Raw genomic sequence first — 19,826 nt, 5'->3', positions numbered from 1 at the left:
GGACTTCTTATCTTTTCATTACATCTTTGAAATAGTCTTCACTACTCCTCAAGCCCCTTTCCTTGCATGCCAGCATTTTCATGCAATTTTCTTTTCAAGAAAAAAGAAAACCTGGACTAAATCTTAGAAAGACAATTAAATATTCTCAACATAAGTTTTGTGGAACTATGACTCTACAATTATATGTAGAATCATAGTTCCACTTCCAGCCTCTTATTCCAGATGTCTGACAAATATATTTTTAAATGGCAAGGCAAAGGGCCTGTTCAATGGTTACTATTCATCACTTCTAGCTACTCACTTCTTAGGAAAACAAGCAGACCATAACAGCCATTAAATGCTAGAAACAACCATTTTTAAGAAGTAATAACCAGGGGAACTTAGCACCGTCCTCTTCTAAGTTGAGATGCTAATAGGACAAAAGACATTAAATGCAATCTACTACTTGCTCAGTTGGTCGACTTAGCAAAGGGCTTGAAACCATGAAGTGAAACTGAGTGAATCCTGGAATTTTATTACATGCAGCACCTAGGAAAAAAAGAAAAAAAAATATTCTAATTTACTACATTTGGGATTAATCTCTCTGTCATTTTATTTTATCATCTAAAGATCTAGTTACTAATTCTACTACAGTGGTGTGATTATTCTTTTACAATCTGTTTAACCCAAGACATCTTGAAAGTATTTAATTTTTAAGTTAAAATACAATACAACTGGCTGTTGTGGTGCAATTACTGCCCTTATAGTACAATTCAAAACAGTAAAACAAGTCAGGAAAATCACTCTCTCTTTCAATCCTGATTAATTTAATGAGTTCCTTCAATACTAATCTCTGAAACACAGAACTATAAGAAGTAAGAGATCAAAGAATAAGCAAAGCAGTCTAACTAAATAATCCACATTGATCAGCAAATTGTACTTCCTACTGATCTAAGAGTTCACTAATGAGATGCCTGGCACAATGACTACTCTTAGATCACTTTGAAGCTATGCTTAACATTCATATTCTCCCTCCCTTATGCCATATCTAGGGAAGGCAAAACTGTCTTTTTCTTAAACCTTCAAATTAATCATATACAGTCCAGGAAACAAATGAAGGTTGTAAATATTTTGTGGTTTTGCTAAGATTTTCTTAAATTTTGTGAAAGTCTAAGACATCAGAATGCAAAATTAAATTATCTCAAGTCTGCACTAGGACACATCTGCCCTGCTACCCAGTATTCCAAACTGTGAATGGCCAGTACTGCTGCAGTCTCCAAAGAACAATTAAAGACTTCTTTCAAATCTATGTTCAGTTTTGTACATCTGTGACCCAGTTAGGGTCAAGCACCTTTGTCTGCAAAACAAAATACATACCATAACTTCCAGTTGTATTGGCACAAATGATAGCACCAAAGAACTTTGGAGCGTACTTCTGGATTCTGGAAATAACTTTTTGACAGGCTACTGTTGGGTCTGTTCCCATCCTCATATATTCCACAGCTTGATAACTAAAAAAAAACAAACCCCATACCCAGAAAATCAGTCCTATTTAGGTTATATAATTTGAAATATCACAGAAGAGACCCTGGTTTCTTTGAATAATGGAAACACTTGATAATTTTTTAGACCAACTTCATATTGGCAATTATTACTCAAATTGTACAGAAAAAGCAATTAAAAATAAGACTAAAAGGGACTACAAGATGACATCTATACCATGGATCATTCTATGGCAGGCAAAACCAAGACAGAACTCTGATCATTTGCAGTAGAAGAGGCTAAGCAAAAGATCAGTTAAAGAACAGCAAGGAGCAGTGGTTTAGAAGACTTAGTGGCTTTTACTTTTTATCATATGATTGGTTTAACATTAGAAGTAATTGCTAGTTTTCAGAAAGGCTAATGTCAAGATAATTTTTTGAGGAAAACTCAATATTACATTACTGATAAATTTTTGAGTTCAGTAAGCATTAAAAAAGTCTTTCAGAAAAAAATTAAGTTTCTGAAAACATCAAAATTGACAGATTTTCTTTATTTTATGAATATGAAGGTACCATGTTTTGATCAAGACTTTGAGCCACTTTCAAACTTTTTGCAAGTGATTTAAAAAGCCCCCTTATTCTAAGAGTAATCAAAATGAATTTCCTTTATATTGAAAGAAATTGCTTGAGATGAACCAGTTGCATTTCCAAAATGTCCTGAGGTAAAAAATTACTTATGTTGCCATTTTCTTTCAGTACCTGAAGATTAAATGATAACTCATGACATAACTTATAAGCAAACAACATTTTATCCCTTTGATGAAAGATGCATATACCAAGACAAACTTGTTACACTAACACATCTACAGATTGCATTAATTACAGATGTTATCAAAGTACCACAGAAAAGAAAAACTCTTGCATTTCGAGACTCCCTATTATCTTTGATTTATTCCAACAATCAAATAGGTACAAGCTATCTAAAGATAAGTATCTGAATATAAAGCTGTATTTCACTATTGACTAATCAAAAACTCAACAAGAAGTTACCACCTCAACAAAGTCATACTGAAAATATTAATAATTTTGGCCTTTATTTGAAATTTCCTTCACTTCCAGGAGGTTAATTCTTGTCTTTGTTTTCACGTGGGAATATCTAAATATCATGGAATTAGTAAAAATATTTATCTATAAGGTACCAGTAATTAACCACCTAGTCTGGTGATTAACCCACTGGTGCCAACATTAAATCTTTTAGGCATTGCAGACAAACACTTCAGGCTGCTTAAGTGCAATCTAAGCTTTTACTGACTAACCTTATAGTGGAGATCAACTCACTACTCATCTTGGTATCTTGTATGACAAGACAGGTAATTCATGAAGTTGTCAACTGCCTTGTATTTGAAAGACTGACTCAGAACAGCTTGAAATTCACTGACAATATCTGTAAATATGCAACAGCTAGCAGGCTTTCTTGGCTGCCAGAGTTTCAGAAAAGTTGTCTGAGCAATATGAAGGCCACTTCTCTATTATCCTTCAAGCATCAGTGCCCATTATGTTCAGCATGGACTTCCATAATTGATTCCAGCTGAGACCAGCCCACGAGGATGCTCATGAAGAGAGCCATTTCTTACACAGTTTATGCAACCACTGTGACAACACTAGAACACCTCTTTCAGTTTCAAATTAGATGCAATTACAAAGGATTCCTGCAGTGATACCTCCTGCGTGAGCTGAGACCCACAGCTCATCCTTTCTACAATTTATGATACTTTCCCACACAACAAAATGCTTTGGAGAAGAAAGCTAATCGGTTCTGCTAAAAAGCATACAGGTTGGAAATATACTCATTACCTGCTGCCTGCTTGCTCACAGCTTGGCAGTATTAAGGGATCTGTCATCAAGATATTTAAGTCTCTTCTTTTCAGACAGATCATAAGGGTAACTTGGTTCTGCTACCATTTCCCCTTCCTCTCCTTCCTTTACTCCCACTTCAGCAGCCACTAAGTCAGATCATATTTTTAATCAATCTCTTCATTTGCTGAGTCCACATATTGCTGCAGAAATCTAGCAAACTCTGCCCTAAGGACAAACCTGGGTAAGAAGCGCATCATGATGTCACCATCCCCAGTGGCTGCAGCTCCTCCGGCTGTACTATCCGCGTAGGATCCCGCTCCAGCTATCGGAGAATCTCCCACACGGCTGCAGTGAACAATGGAAAATAAAAACCAAACTTTGTCAGCCTTACTGATTCCAGCTGACTTAGCATTAAACCCACAGGAGAGCAGAACAGGTAGAGGTCAATCCACTGCAGTCAAAAGTCTTGTGTTAAAACTACCTGTAAAAATGATCTGTGATAACCTGACTGACCTGCGGCTTAATCCACCACCAATGCATAACTGTCTATTTTTATACTGACTATAGTTAAGCCAGTGAGCTCTAGCCTGTGGGCAACAGTAAGGAGCTAGGGACATTAATATGTTCAATAACTTGTTGCTAAATCCAGAAGTTGTCTGACTTGGTTGACAAATAATCCTAACTGTGTAGAAAAAGTATCTCAAAGACAAAACACAAGCCTGAGGCTCTGATTTTATGTACGTTTCTTAGGAGACTGTGTGCCTCTCCAAAATGCTTATTTGTCCCTGGTGCCTTGCTTTACAAGTTGTCTCACAACTGTGCCAGTTGTTTGTGTCTCTATATGGCGAATTAAGCAAGATGAAAAACAAGCATTCCCTCAAATGCAACATGCAGTTTTGCAACTGAATCAGTTTCTCAATATTAGGATTTATGGCAAGTGCACAAAAAAAAGCAAAGCCATTTTGTGATCTACTGGTTAATATTTTAAGCCCCAATGACAAGTTTAACATAGGAAACAGGGTGGGGGGGGAAAGCTGTTTTGTAAAATCAAGAGATACTAACCCTGGAAGTTTGTGTATTGCACCATTAGTAGATGTCCCAGAAGCAACGGTTCCACTCACACCAATTACAACCATACCTAAGATTTTCAACAGGGACAAAACATATTCAGGAACACTACTAGCATATTTATTTAGTTGGGACTACCCTTATCAAACAGAACCACAATCCCAGACTATTCAAATTACTGATATCCTGAAATACAAGAATTGTACTCTTTAGGAAAACAAGTTCTTTTTAAAAGATATTTGAAACTTTTTATGATCTATTACAAGAGCTCAAAAAGGAATGTGAAACAGTTGAGTGCCACACTGTTCAGAGCTATGTATTACTGCTGCCCAAGCAGCCACTGCCTCCTGATACACACCTTTGTCAACAAGTAGAGAACAAATACCTGCTGTCACCACATCAAGCACCAACACCATCAGAGCAATGAAGTTTAGGAATTATAAATGGTACTTGAAGGCAATTAAAAAAAAAGTCAGAAGCATGAGCTTTAATTTGGCAGAAGATGACATTTTGCCTAACAAAGTAACTAGAATTACACGACGGACAACCAAATGTGTGGATGAGCCTACCCCTTGATAATTTTGTGCTGGTAAGAAAGACACTGCCTCATACTAAAGAAGTTTAGACTGTCACTTGGAATCAGATTTGGGATCAGTTGCTTCTCCACAGAGCAAAAATTTACCTCCATAAAGCAGGAGAGGGCATGAATTGCTGCTAGCATAAAACTCCAGTACAAACTGAGAGCCAAGAAGAAGAATTTGATGAGCTGAATTCTGTTTCTCTGACCTCACTAAGCAGTATGTTCTTCTCACAGAAAAGCTTCCTGACCAGTAGGAGCTAAAATCATAGAGGCACAGAGCCAATGGCCTCTGCAAAAAGACTGGAAAGACATCAGTTCCTACCAATGTCCTAAATGCAGGCTGAATGAAGACTCTTCTCAAAATGTGCTGCTCACAGAATTATTTCATATGTAAAACAATGGGGTGGGAGTACTTGAAATACAAATATAAAATACCATAATTTACTACAAAACAGCTTAGGGCTACTTAATGATAGATCAATCCTTGAATTGTATTTAACAGATTCCTCTCTCCTGACACTCCATAATTTCTAACTTTTCCAGCACTTACTGAATTACCCCAGTAAGTAAGCTGGCTATCAACTTCAGAATTTGGTAAGTCACCTGACTTCTGTAGACAATTAATTGATTAGGATGAACTAGAAACAAAGAAGAAAGATTAACACTTGAAACAACTTGTTAATTCTTGATATTGTAAAGACCATCAGACAAAAAGCTATTGCTAAACTGATAAAAATCCAAACTAAACCAAAAAGTGCAAGTTTCAAGACTATAAAGTATAGATATGAAAGACATGAACCTGTAACTGCTTTAGTCCTTTGTCTGATCTGCTCATGAATCAACTTACAGTCTTAGCAATTAACAATCCTCAAACAGTAAACTCTTAGAAGTTTTTGGGACTACTACTGCTAACTTGTTTTAATGTTGGTTTCTGTAGAAATTTACTGATTTAGAAAAAAGCCAGAATAGAAGAAAAAAGGAAAGCAAACTTTATTTTATAAGCTTAAAGAGCATGAAAAACACTGCTTTTAGTTGGCAACAGGACTAATGGTATACTCATTTCTTCTACCACTGCAAGGCCTTTTAAGTTGGTCTGACAGGGCACTATAATCAAGACAAACATAATTACTTTTAACTTGTCAGTTTCCTGAGCATCCACAGCTGCCCAAGAAATTATGCCAAGGTATTTGTGGGAAAAGCAGGAGGGCAATGAACAAGAGTTAATGGCAAAAAATGAAGCATCTGTGCAGCCAGTGAACTTGAAAAAAACCAAAAACAAATTCTACTTTTAGGCACTCCATCCTAACACATAAGTAACAGAATCTTGAAAACACTATAAACAGGAAATAATTCCTATATGAAATACTCTTCTTTAAATAAGTATGATTTAATCGTTAGAGGAATGAGAAAAAAAAAAATATCAGCGTCAGAGTTACCAAAAGTTGTTACCAATAGTATCATGGTTATGAATACTTCTTTGTGAGCTGGTGTGTTCTTCTTTATAAGATACTTCTTCACGCCTTTTATACGGTCCACAGGATTTTGAAGAGTCTGGCACTACATTCTGTAATCAGTTTGTGATTTGCATGAATAATATAACATATTCAACACACATAAATTTAAAAACACTCCAATCAATACCTATCATCTACCATAAAGGCATTAGATGCCCAGTACTTAAACCACAGAGATGTACTGAAATCCCACAAATTGTTTTGCTTAATGAATTAAGACTTATTTCTGGTATTATACAGTAAAAAGGTTTTCCTGGAAAAGTTACATTGTTCACATTAAAGACTCTCTTTTGCCCAAATGACTGTTCAAAAAAGACCCCAAACCAGTGTACAAACATGTAGAAATCTGTAACACCCAAAGCAAAAAAAAGCCCCATTCAAACAACAAGCCAAGCTCACCACAACAGGCAAGTTTAACGGACATCTGCAGTAACCTGATGTACTCATAGGTCTGCAAAAAGCCTCTCAACTAACTATTTAAAGACCTTAATTACTGCTCTAAGATTTTCTTTCAGAAATTTATACATGCATCAAAAAATACAAGCACTGCTTTGTTTATTTTAGTAAGTCCTGTCCCAGTTAAGAACTAAAGAATAACTCCCACACCAAAACACTACTGCAGCAAGGTCAAAAGCAGCAGGATCTAAGAAATAATAACTAGACATATACACTCCCAAGTCTAGCAAGTGCTTAGTAATACCAAGTTTTTTCTGTCTAATAAGCAAAATTTCTTTTTCTTTAAATGTAAAGCGTAACTTCAATATAAGCTGAAAGGAAGAGGCACAACTGACTTTCTAAATCCCCCCTTCACTGCCATCAATGCACCGTACCTTCCAGTAGTTTGGCTGACAGCTTTGATTAAGCCACTCTGAATACAGCGAAAGGGATTTCTGGGTAGTTAAATCTTCATATGGAAACCCCATTCTTACAGCAAACAGGGAGGCTTGAAAAGCAAGAACAAAATAATAAAGAAACATTGATTTATTCACAGTTTTCTGGGGTTTATGATAATGTATTCATGTTTTGGTTTTTTAGACATCAAGAAATTCTACATCCTTTTTGGGGATGAGAAAGACATCTTCAGGGAGCAGTGTCAGCCATTAGAGTGATGTACAACTGCAGTAGCCAACTCTGGCTCCACAGGAAGTGACATAACAGTTTTCCCATTGAAAGAGAAACAAATTCAACTCTGTTAATCAACTGGACACAATTAAGAGTGTGAAGCAAGAATGGTCTAGGCTGTGTGCGTCACAGAAATAAGTAAGTCCTACAAATGTAAGTGTATTTTCCTTAAAAAGCAAGTTTTTATCAAATATAAATAACATAACAGTATGTTTGCCTTTAAAACTGATACCTGAAGAAAGCAATCCACCAGCTTACATCACATTACACCTCGTCCTTGCAGCTTTAGCAGTGACTGCTTCCTTGTTTTGAAAATTAATATAGTACGTGGCAAGAGAGCAAAAGAAATACCAACACAAGCAATGAAAGAATGCTACACTTCTAAGAATGACTTATCATTAGGCAAAGGGAAAAGAAAAAAGATCAACTCTTCTGTCATCTTTTAGCTGTAGATACCTTTGATATTACCCAGTAACAGGTACTGTTGCTAGGTTCAGATGCTTGAATTTATATTATCAATCCTTGATAATAATATCACTATAATACACAGCTGAACAAACTTATCCAGTCCAAAAATTAAGAGAAGCCTTCAATTATTTCTGGACTGCTTTTCTATGTTTTTCTTAAAAACTGACACAAGTATCAGCAGTCAGAGGAAAAGAAAACTGACAGCTTGAATTAGATAAATATTTTCCCACTTATACAACAAACAGGCAGAATTTTTTTTTAATTTGGGTTTTATTTGGTGGTTTTTTTTTGTTTTGTTTTGTTTTTTTTAAGCTAAAATTGTGCTTGTGCATGTTTGTTAGGAATTCTTTAATAGTTTTTGAAACATTGTTTCTATTCTAGGACGCAGAGTTCCTAATTTTGCATCTTGAATAAAAAATGCCTGCAGAGATTACATGCAGTTATATGAAAAGATATTACTGTTCTAGCTATCTTTTCTGTAGTATAAGTATTTCTATTTAGAAATACAAGTATTTCTATTTAGTTCTCTTACATGCCAGTTTGAAGATTCATATGGATTTTTTTTATTCATCTGCATCTGGTGAAGACAACCAGAGCTTCTTTTATCCAAGTTCCGATTTCCACAAAAAATACATTTCTTCAAAAGAAATAGTCTTTCTCAATTTCTCCACTGCTTTCATTAATTCTTTAACATTAAATACTATCTCAAATTTTTAAACAGATGAATCTTTAGCTTTCACATCTTTCTTTTGTCATTACTGCTAGATGTTTTCTTCTGAGGAAGCTATCACTGACAGTAAGTATTCAGCATAATAAACTTGCCCACATGCCTCCACTAGGCAAATAGGTATCTTCTTAGGTTGGAAGATGTATTTTAAATCAGCACTTTAATCCTTCTGTTTCTTCATTTTCCTTATCCTTTCTGTTCATTCTCCTGATTAAAATTTAAAAATAATAAGGTAACTAGCAATGGGGGGCAAATGAGTATTAGGAGTATATCTCCCTCCACTATTCAACACCTGACCAATTTCTTTTTCTGCACTACATGTGAAAGTTCTCTTAGAAAAGCCACTCATCATCATGACCAATTGCCTTAAATTAAATAGGTTTTTCTGTTCAGACCTTGAAATTGTATCCCAAAATTGTTCCACTTTACTCCATCAAAAAACTGCTTGTGCACTTACTTTTGCACATGCTAATTACTTCAAGAATATTTTATTTTTTCTTACCAATTTCAAAGTACTTGAATCACCATTAATGGTCAGATGTCATTTTCCACACTAATCTGCATATTTCTTTCTGAGCAGCTACAGGCTCAGAGCAGGCTTCTTAAAAGCCAAGAAAGCTGTTTACCACTCACACTCCTCTGGGGAATGAACAGCTCTTTTTGAAACTGGTACTATTCTACCAACATCAGCCTGTATTTAAAAAGCTCAACTAATCCTCCAATTTGCTATTGCTCTTTTGTTGTGCCTGGGAGTACAGCCTCTAATGAGCTTTTTTTATATTTAAGGTCTCACTAATACTTTTAAACTATGAAATATTCTAATCACACTCAATATATACCAAAATATTAGAATTTAACTCCAGTGTCTATAAATTCTGTCATTCCTTAGAAAAAGTTACTTAGTGGCTTAAATGCAACATTTACATCTAACAGTTTCTACAGTGTCTTTTAATAAATCATCTTTGGTAACCTGGATATCAGTGATATTAGCCTTGGGATTACAAGTCAATATTTGCAGTTAAGCTGATGGAAAAAAAAAAACATACAACTATTTTTTCTGTCTAAAAATAAATCTGTTTCATGGACACAGAATGAAAGAATAAACACTTCTGAACTATTTGAGTAGTTTGATCTGATTGTCAAGGAATTCTTCCACCTATATTACCAAGATGAAAACATAGCAATTTTATTATGAAGTGTTTTAAAATGAGGGTTTGACTTGGAAACAGTTAAAAATATAATTACCTGACTCTCCCACTAGTAATGTATGCTTAGTGTATTCAATGACCTTTCGTGCTACACCAATTGCATTTTTCACACGCCTGAGATCCGCAACAGCCCCAACTTCCATAGTGTTCCTGGGAACAATGAATATTTAAAACTTATTATAACTACAAGAATAATTGCACATTTTTTACTAGGCAAAATCTGTTCTCATCTAAATCAAAAAGCCTGCTCCTTTAACATAATGCTTTAACAGTTCTATGCCACAGACAGATGTCACTACATTTGTAGGGAAAGACTTCCTATATATATTGTTTCCTTTCACAGGCATGGAGTTGCTGCTCAAGAAACAGTACTGCCATTCACAGTAATATTTTCAGTAGAGTAACTATTTTGTTACATAAACTCATAACATGAACCACACATTTGCAATTACTTTTTAATCATGAAAGCTTTAAACAGCAAATAAATTATTGAAGACAATTGCTCCAGAAGTTAAATATTTATGGACTGAATGTAAAGGGAAAGCTATCAATGCTACAAACCATCTGTTTCAACTGCTATACCTAGAAATGGATTAATGCAAGTGAAGAGTCATTTCCTATTCTTCCAACAATCAGGTATATTATTTTTCCTTGTTCCACAAGTTAGCTTGTCCCATAGTCAGCCCCAAAGTACCAAGATCCTGTAACAACACTTAAGTGTAATAAAAATGGCAGATGTGAGAAACAAGTTAATGGAGGTTGGCTTTCACTGGGTGATGTATGAATTGATATTATTAATTATACTGCTGATTAAATATTATGATGTTGTCACTATTTATATAGTGATACGTGCTGTGGGGTGGTTGATGTTGTTGCAGTGGCCTAGTTGTGAGGTTGGTTTTTGTGAGGATGGTTTTGTGTGCTGTGGTGGGGGTTTGTGAGTTTACACTGGACAGACTGCTGCTGGCCAAACCTTTGAGACACAACCTTAAAAAGGAGCGGAACTCATCCAGTGATGGCCCTGAGGACCACAGTGACGAAACTGTGTCGGCGCCCAGGAGAGTGACATGGGGCAAGACTATGTAAAATCAAAATAAATATGCAGCAAGCTGATGGAACACCACAGCTGTTGTTGATGGAACAACACAGGGGTATAAATCATGGAGCGGCCATTTTGTGGATGAGCCTCCTGCATTCGGATATGCTCCCAGTGCTATCCCTTTTGTCTTGTGAACTTTTTTATTGTTCTCAATTAAACTCATATAATGCATTCCCACTTGGGGTCTGAGTCGCTTTTAACAGCAGGGATCATTCTTTTCTCCATACAGTTTCCTTACCCATCCATAATCATTGCATCCAGAGTTGTTTCTCCACTTTCATCTGGGCTTCCTCCGTACCCCACGCTTCCATCGCACTGATCGATCTCACACTGACCGCAGCCTCTCTCGACCGCATCCAGCTCTGAACCTCCCGACTCTAATACTTTCCAAGCTGTAATCAACACAAACAATTAAATGTCACCAGGTAAAAGAGTTTCCACTGCTCCTTAAAGATGGACACGAAGCAGGTGCACTACATAAGTAGACAAAAACCAGTAAACTGTAAATTACAGATTATGAAGTAAAAATATAAATATAACCAAAAGAACTGGTTATATTTTCTAAATTCACTATTCACTTTTCTAAATATTCTTTTCCCTGTGTATCTGATTAGTGTTTCTGACTGAGAAACAGAGCTTTCCTTTTGACTGAGGTATTATTTATTAACAATTATCACAAGTTCTCTATATCAAATACCCTTCACTGTCCAGAACCAATCATTACTTTATCACCACTTGTGATCCCACCTCTTTCTCTGGGAGAAGAAAGAGGAAAAAAAAAAAATCTTCCAACTCAAAAAAAGAAAAAAAGGCCAAAAAAAAAAGCTGCCCTCAAAAGCTTCGTATGAGAATATTAAGTGTCCAACTGCAGAATAAAAAGGTATAAACCTATATTAGTAACCATGTAAGCACAAAAGCAAAGTGAAAATTATATAGAAGAAATTAAGTCTCCAGATTCTCCTGTTCAACCCTAGGTGTTCCATTCTTCAGAATCTAGATCATGGCGCAGCTTTGTAAGACATTGCAGACCTGTCAAACGACATGACTTGAATACACTGAGCCTGAAGGCATTGCACATAGGAGATTTCACAAGGATGGACCTCAGGCAAGATCTCCTAAGGTGCTTGAGCTTGCTGCCACTGACAATCACAGTCCTGCATGCTCCTGTTTGTGCTGGCTCTGGTGTTCCATCCCCTGACACATCCAGCTCAGGGGAGGCAGCATATGCCAAGAAGCCTAATCATCACAGATGCTTCACAACTACTACATGAAGGTTCCTGCACCAGGGAAAAAATAAGATTTAATATCATGCATCCAACTCCACATATGCTTGCCTCTATTACAAACTTCAGTATGAGGAGTATTGTCTGATTCCTATTACCTTTTACTGCCGTGAGTAGCTTTAGCACAGGTTTTCAGAAGCTGCAAAGCAAGGGGCTTGCAATTTTCATGAGTGTATTTCACTTCTGACCATTACAAGGCTTTACTGGTAACTCATTTCACAAGCGAGCATTCTGTAGCAAGGGGTTATTTACAACTCGGCAGTAATAAAATAATCTGCAAGTCTTTTAAGATTACTGTTCCCAGCTAATGTACGTAAGGAAAGCCTGCTCTGACTGTCAATAACAAATCACAAAACAACAGAGTTTCAAAGAAACAATGTAACTACCTAGTTCTTTAGAGGAATCTCAAAAAAAAACCCCAAATCGTTAAGAAACACTGCACAAGAGTGCCAACCACATCATTATCAAAAGTATGTCTCTGATCTAGCTTTCCCGCAGTTCAGAACTCCCTTCTTCAGTTTCTGAGGGTTTTGGTCGGGTTTTTAGCGTTATTTCCCATCGTGGAAAGCGAAACCATTTGCTTGCAGGCTCCCAGCGGCAGAGGAAGGACGGGCAAGCTCGAGCGCGGGGCCCTTCCATAGGAAGGGTAATCCTTCCTAAGCCGACCCAGGCACCTCCCGCCGCCTCCCCGCCGGCTGCGGGGCTGCCTCTGAGCCGTGCCGGGGCAGCGCGGCGAGCAGAGCCCGGGCCCTCCGCAGCCAGCGCCGCGTGGCAGCCGGGTCACAGCCCGCTCCTTCTGGCCACCATCAGCCCACTCACGGCTCAGAGACTCGTTTTTCCTAAGGCAGCACCAACACCCAGGTCCGCCCGGCGGCCCCTCAGCAGCAGCAGCAGGCGCTCCCGAATGGCACCGAGCGGCGCGGCGCGGCACGGCCGGACCCGCCCCGCTGCAGCCCGAGCCCCCGCCGGGACACCTGTCTCCGCGGCCGTCCTAAACGCCCAGGTGTTGATGACTACAGGCAGAGCGGCAGCCGAGGCGGCGCTCGCCGGCGTCAGCGCAGCGAGCAAGAGAAGCGCGACGGTCGCTCCCTGCCGGCCCCCGCCGCGTCCCGCCGCCATCGCCGCCGGGCCCGGCCCCGTTCTGCCCCTCCCAGCAGGCGGCGCAGGCGCGCATGGCCCGGCCGCGGCCGCGCTGCCCGCGGGCGGTGCGAACGGGGCCGGGCCCGGCGCTGACTAGAGGAGCACAGTCACCTCCCTCAACCTGCTGGCCGTGCTGCTTTCGATGCAGCTTTTTTACTGACTCTGGATAGGTGTTGATAGGTGTTACAGCCAGCCTGCTTGTGCAGGGCCCCGATGAGATTGCCAGCGGTGCCGGAGCGCGGGAGCTGAGCTGTGGTGGTGTGGGAAGGCTGTGCGACGGCAGGGCTGCAGGGTGGGAGCAATCTCCCCTCATGGCATGAGATCCGCTTGCAGTATCTTCATGTGCCATCTATGGATGCTAACATGGATGTCTTTCTTTGTCAAAAGTGCCTTATGGCACAGAGACTTTTTTAAGAAGGGCCGTTTTGGGGCCCTACTACAACCAAATAGTTTATTAAAAAACTGTGAAAAGCCTTGCTTTACAGAAAAAATAAAACTTACAACAGGTAATTCCTTAATTCTGCCCCTGCTATTCAAGCTTTTCATGGTAAACAATAAGCAATTGTTTAAAGCCATTTGAGCTGTTGCCATTGCACTCTGACAGTTTGAGGTCTCAAAGCTTACCTGCTGTAAGCAGAATTCCCTGCCTTGTGTTCAGGGCTGATTCGGTTCAAGGAGCCACTGATCATCAGCCAGCTATTATATCTGAACAAAATGATAAAAGGTGACTTTTGCTTCTATGTTGATATAAAATCAACTCTTTTTTTTTTTTTTTTTTTTTTTTTTTAATACTCTTTTAGCTTGTCCTCGTTGCTCCTTTTCAATATATAATGGGCCAAACTCAATTACACTTTAGCAGCAATGTTGCTGGTCTTGTGTTTGTGCAAAGAGGGGATACTTGGACCTCATGTGTGACAAACTTATGGCATATATAAATTGTGTGTGCACCCAAGCTGGTTTAAGAAGCCCAAAGCAATGTTATTTTTATTGTAAGAAAAAGTTCCACAGCCTTTGGAATTAAATGATTACCACAAATGAATGTATTCTCCTTTATAACAAAAATAATGAAATATTGAAGTATTGGGTTTGACTTCAGTGATAGTCTGGCCTTGCTTTCAGCCATTTCCCAAAAGCAAAACTACAATTATCTAGAGAAACCTTTACTCAGGTAAATACTGTTAGCTGATTTATTTCTGCTATTACTATTCTTATTTAATACTGTCTATTTCTGTGTAAAGCTGTTAGGCAAGGGAGATTGGCCAAAACACAGATCCAAATTAATGTTAGCTGAAGAGATATAGAACAAAATATTTTCAGGAAATAAATTTAGTAAAAAGTAAAAATAAAAATATAATCTAACATATTAATAAAGTGGATATATTAATGATATTTTTCAAACACAGTTTTCTTTTAGTGACATAAAATGGACTATTATGAAAGAAAACTACTTTAATATGGGTGTCATTCAAGTAAGTATTGACTGTGATGGTTTCATCTGCAGGCTGAGCCTGCACAGCTGTGGAGAGAATGTTTTATATGACTTGAAACAGCATAACATTATGCTTTGAGGCTCATGCGGAAATTCAGTTGGTTTGATTTCTGTGGCATGCTTTCTAACTGGCATTCACATGTGAATGACTCCTGGTAAAAATAAATGCAATCTTGAATCCTTGCTTTACAGTATACAATGCTATTTAATAGATTTTTATACTGTATGTGAGCAAACAAAGCAAACTGCTTTCAGTTACAGTGTATAAAACCAACAGCAAGGTCAATAAAACTGTCTTTCTACATGCTGAAAGCTAAGGAGAATTTGAGCAGTGTCTGTCCAAAACAGCTGTGCAAGTCTGTTCTGCTACATCCATGGGCTCTTGTTTTATGTTCAGTCTCTCACATAAAGTATTTTCAAATTGGTCTTAGGATTTAAAAATTCTTTGTGTTTTCTTAAAAATTACCTGTTGTTTTATATTAGTCCTTGCTACATCAGCAGTGGAAATGCCCCTTTATCTGTTTGTCCCCAGTACTTACTATTATCTTAGAGACTGTAGCTAAGATAAATGGTGATGCTAACAAGCTTTTGTCTCTGCTGCTAAAAAACAAATCAATGTTTCTACAAGGAGAAATTCTGTTCATATGTATAATGAAAGAATATTCTAGAGCAAGGCTTGTATGGACAAGGAATTAGTGAGAGGATCTACAGCAGACAACACTGTGACTGGATGGCACCGAGTAATTAATGAAAAACACAGGAAGAAATTCACCTCTTTCAATGAGAGGGTCTTTTCCTTCAGTGGCCGAATTCTGACCTCAATTATATCTATGTGACCTAATCTAGCACCATCTGTTAAAAAATGCATGCCTAGCTCCTTTTTGCTGTCTCAAATTTTCTGTAAGTGTGCTTTGAAATCTAATTAAGTTTTGTAGTTATATAGTTATATAATTTGTTTACATTTTTGTCTTCATTTCAGTTACATTTTCTAACACTAACATAAACACATGAACAGCAAATATGAGAATAATTTCCTTAATAAAAGTAATCAAGTTTGATTATCACTTGCTAATTAAAATATATTTTTTAATAACTGTGTTGTTGTGGTTTTATCTTTCAAGTAGATTTGTAGAACACTGTACTCCTGAGTTTTAAAATTCTTTTTTTTTCTCTTTCAATCCTTTTTTTTGGCTTCTTATAATACACATATTCACTCATTCACTTAACAACACTGTAAAGAATGAACAGATTTATTCATAGTGAATGTCTCCATCTCTCAAATCTACTAGGAAAGAGCTTTATGCCTTCTCTCATACTTGAGAAGAGCTATGTGTAAACATTTTCAAAGCTACTTAGTTATCTTCACCTGAATTCCCCGTAAAACTCTTCATCAGTGCGTGATCTGTCAAAGTGTGTAAAATTTGAATCTCGTGATTATCCAGACCTCTGCTTTCCCTACTGCTTTCATGTCTTTCCCAGCCATCTTTTTCCATGTGTTACATGTTCTCTTTCACTTCTGCTGTCAGGTCTCTTGGGTATGAATTGTCATTCCATTAAAAGTTTGTACAGTGTGTAGCACCAGTGCTTGCTCCCTTAGCATTCTCTAGTCCTTGGCAATAAGTTAATAAGCATTGATATTGATAATGAGAAAACAATACAGCTGCTAATTATAAAAACCAAACAGCCATCAGTAATAACCAAAAATAATAGCAAAGCTTCCATTGCTAAATTTCTTTTTGTTACTTCTTTTTTTTTTTTTTATCAAATTCTAAGTTATAGTAGTTTCTTTTCTTCCTTTGTAACCTCAAAATTATTGTCACATCATGTCACAGAATAATATGTTCCTATACTATCATTTTGGTCCATTGTTGCATTTTGTCTCAAAACAAGTTATGGGTAATATATTTCCTTTTTGATATTTCCTTTTTGTAATTGCTATAGTGGTCCTCTGCTGTAATAAAGTTGTCATATGGAACATGTAATGGACCACGGTACATCTCTGTAACTGTTTTTTTTTAATTTTTTTTTTATTTTTAATTACAATTCTTTGTAACTTTCGGATATCTTCATGAATGTGATCCATGGCAATAATAAACTTCTTGGACAAATACAGCCACTTACTGTTTACTTCACTCAAGTCTGAAAGTTATTTTGACATTGTTAAATGAGCATATTTAAAGTTCTCAGTGTTGGAAGGAAGCTAACCACAAACCTGTATTATACTAATATTAATATAGAAATATGGCATCTTATGATGTCTATATCTGTTTCAAATGGTTTGAATATGCCTACAAGATTTTAACCAGGATTCTCACCAGGTTAGGGTTATCTAATGCCAGAGTGTATATCAACACATGCAACACTGTGATATTTTCATGGTTAGACCGTGGAAAAGCAGGAAGTAGTTGCATTAGGAGGTAATTTAAAATGAGTGAGCCCTGTCTTTGAAAAGAAAACTCATGTTGTCTCACATAGTTCTTTCTCCAAAGTGTTTCTTTGTAGTCTTTGTTAGGACTAATATCACTAATAGTGTCATTCTGTGTTTTTTCCATGTCTTCCATTGTATTTACCACTCCCCCTTGTTTTATACTGGCTTTCATATCTCCTACTTAAGTTCAGCCATATAAAGCATGCTAAGGTATCACATCCCCACAATGTTCAGTGTAAACTCAAACTTCAGTTCAACTATTGTAAAACTTTGAAGGCAGGTTTTAAGAATGCATCTGAGAAGTAGTAAAGAGCAATTTCCGACTCAGTGGTGTCTGAACTGGATGTATCCACACCACTGCAGTGTTTCTTAACCGCTGAAGAAATAGAGAAATCAGGGCAAGGTTGTTTTGGGAATCTGTTTCAGCAACGTACCAGCCATTCAATTACTGTCCTTTGGAAGTTCCACTGAAGTCTGATACCAATCACAGGGGTTATTAAGTGGGAAATGAGTCTTTTTTGACTTCAGACTAACAAACTAGAATCTTGAAGAAAAATCCTCTTGGTAACATTTTCCTAGCTATATTTTAAGATAAGATGGCTAAGATATAAAAAGCACAGAAATACGAAGTTATTACCTACCACTACGTTTCTTAGTTAATTTTTGTGCCAGAAATTGATCCTCTCTACTGATTAAATCATAAGATATAATGTTTGGAGACAAGAGGGCAAGCCAATGGTTAGCAGCAGGTATGAGTCTGAATTTACTTATTTTGTGAGACTTTAGTCTGGTTGTATGAGTATAATAATATCAATCTTTTCTGGTCACACAAGTGCATCACCACAGAATGTAAAGGAGACTATGTAGGTTGGAATTAAAGCAGAATTTTGCTTTAGATTTTGTGTTTTCATTCTATATAAATGTTTCTCAAATTCTAGAAGCTTTTACTTGAGAGAAAGGAGTTGTTTCATGTATATGCTGTCATGTTTGATTATCACTTTTGGAATAATGTTATGACTTAGACTCATAACATATCCTACATAAATATCAATAAAATATATTTCTTCCTAGTTTTCTTCTGTGCAGGGTTCTGATTTTACAATTACTTTTTATACTTGAAAGGAGAGGCTACCTTGTTTTTGTAACATAACTATGAATTCAGATTTGAATAAGCAACAGTTAAATTGACCTTTCAGACCCTTTCTGCTATTGGTGGCCCCATCGGCTTTATTGGAAAAGTATCTGGTAAATGACTACTCCCTCATCAACAGCAGCACTCGTTAAGCTACGAGGCACGTAGGGCACTTGCCTGGAGCTCTATGCTGTGCAGGGACATGGCCATATGAGAAAAAAGGGATGCATATCTAACCTACTGACCTTGCAACTCCCTTGGTCTCTAATAACACATGTAGCGGTGTGTGAGACACCATTTCTGAATTCATGAATTACAATAGTCTGTGGTCATTGTTACATTGTCTTGACTTTCATGAAAACATTAACATACACCTTTACAGAGATAAAAATCTTAAAATATTAAACCAAAGTGTCACTAAATTAAAGTTGCCAAGTTTAGTCAAGACCATCAACTTTATTTTCTGTTAATTTTCCCATGTTCTGTACTCTTAATTTGGAGGAAATCTAAATTTGGGCCAAAATTTAACAACCTTGTCAATCACTATAGCAATAACATCACTTAGGCTTTACTTAGAGGGGCTGTAAGACTTGATTAAGAGATGGATAAATTGTACTGAAATTATGGTGTTACCACAGACTTCCATTCAAACAGGACTTAATTTTGAGCTGCTCTGGTACCAAACACCTCATTTGTGACTAGATTAAAATGATCAAAATTTTAAATAGAATTAGTGCTGTTTGGATATGGGGTGTAAAGAGAATTTGCCAGAATTTTCACTTAAAATATTTATGTGCATAAACACTACACATTTCTTATTGAGGTGAATTATGTTACCAGCTACTGTGTGCTCTTTTGTTCATGTGTATGAGGGACAGCTGTGTAGCTTGAGGGAATATCTGTTGAGCTGGCTCTTGTTGACTGTATTTCACCTGGAGATTCAAATTCATGATCACAAGAAATACAAATATAGGGGTGTCTAATACTCTGCTGGAATTACTCTATGAGCTTTACATGAAATCTATGTTAAGACTAGTAGCTGTATTTTTGCTTGGATTAACCTTTGTACTGACAATTAATTCACCAGAAAATACCCATGATTTTCATGCTTATGGTGCTTTATGTAATAGCACTCATTTATCATGTCTAATTCTCCTGTAAGCAGAATTACCAGAGATGTAATATGAAAAGTCATGGTTTATATTTGACTTAAATCAAAGATGTGTCTTTGAAATATTATCCACTGATTAG

The 19,826-nt window shown here is 37.1% G+C and overlaps 1 protein-coding gene across 2 annotated transcripts; it reads right to left on the bottom strand.

The window, feature by feature from the left end:
• Positions 1 to 222: 222 nt before the first annotated feature.
• Positions 223 to 13,519, bottom strand: AGA (aspartylglucosaminidase). Of its 2 annotated transcripts, XM_068187025.1 has the most exons (9): positions 13,361 to 13,519; positions 11,342 to 11,495; positions 10,042 to 10,154; positions 7,310 to 7,422; positions 6,415 to 6,529; positions 4,380 to 4,455; positions 3,555 to 3,662; positions 1,357 to 1,490; positions 223 to 528 (listed from the first exon to the last, which is right to left on the bottom strand). In XM_068187025.1, the coding sequence occupies exons 1-9, from the start codon at positions 13,503 to 13,505 to the stop codon at positions 428 to 430; spliced, it is 1,059 nt and encodes a 352-aa protein (XP_068043126.1). In that variant the 5' UTR covers positions 13,506 to 13,519; the 3' UTR covers positions 223 to 427. The 2 variants fall into 2 exon arrangements, with proteins under 2 accessions (XP_068043126.1, XP_068043127.1); XM_068187026.1 differs by lacking the exon at positions 4,380 to 4,455 and having other exon boundaries at positions 6,402 to 6,529.
• Between the last annotated feature and the right edge of the window lie 6,307 nt (positions 13,520 to 19,826).

This window comes from Anomalospiza imberbis, chromosome 4 (assembly GCF_031753505.1).
Source record: "Anomalospiza imberbis isolate Cuckoo-Finch-1a 21T00152 chromosome 4, ASM3175350v1, whole genome shotgun sequence".
Lineage (NCBI taxonomy): Eukaryota > Metazoa > Chordata > Aves > Passeriformes > Viduidae > Anomalospiza > Anomalospiza imberbis.
Note: the sequence above shows the minus strand (reverse complement) of the source record. Positions and strands in the feature narration are given on the sequence as shown.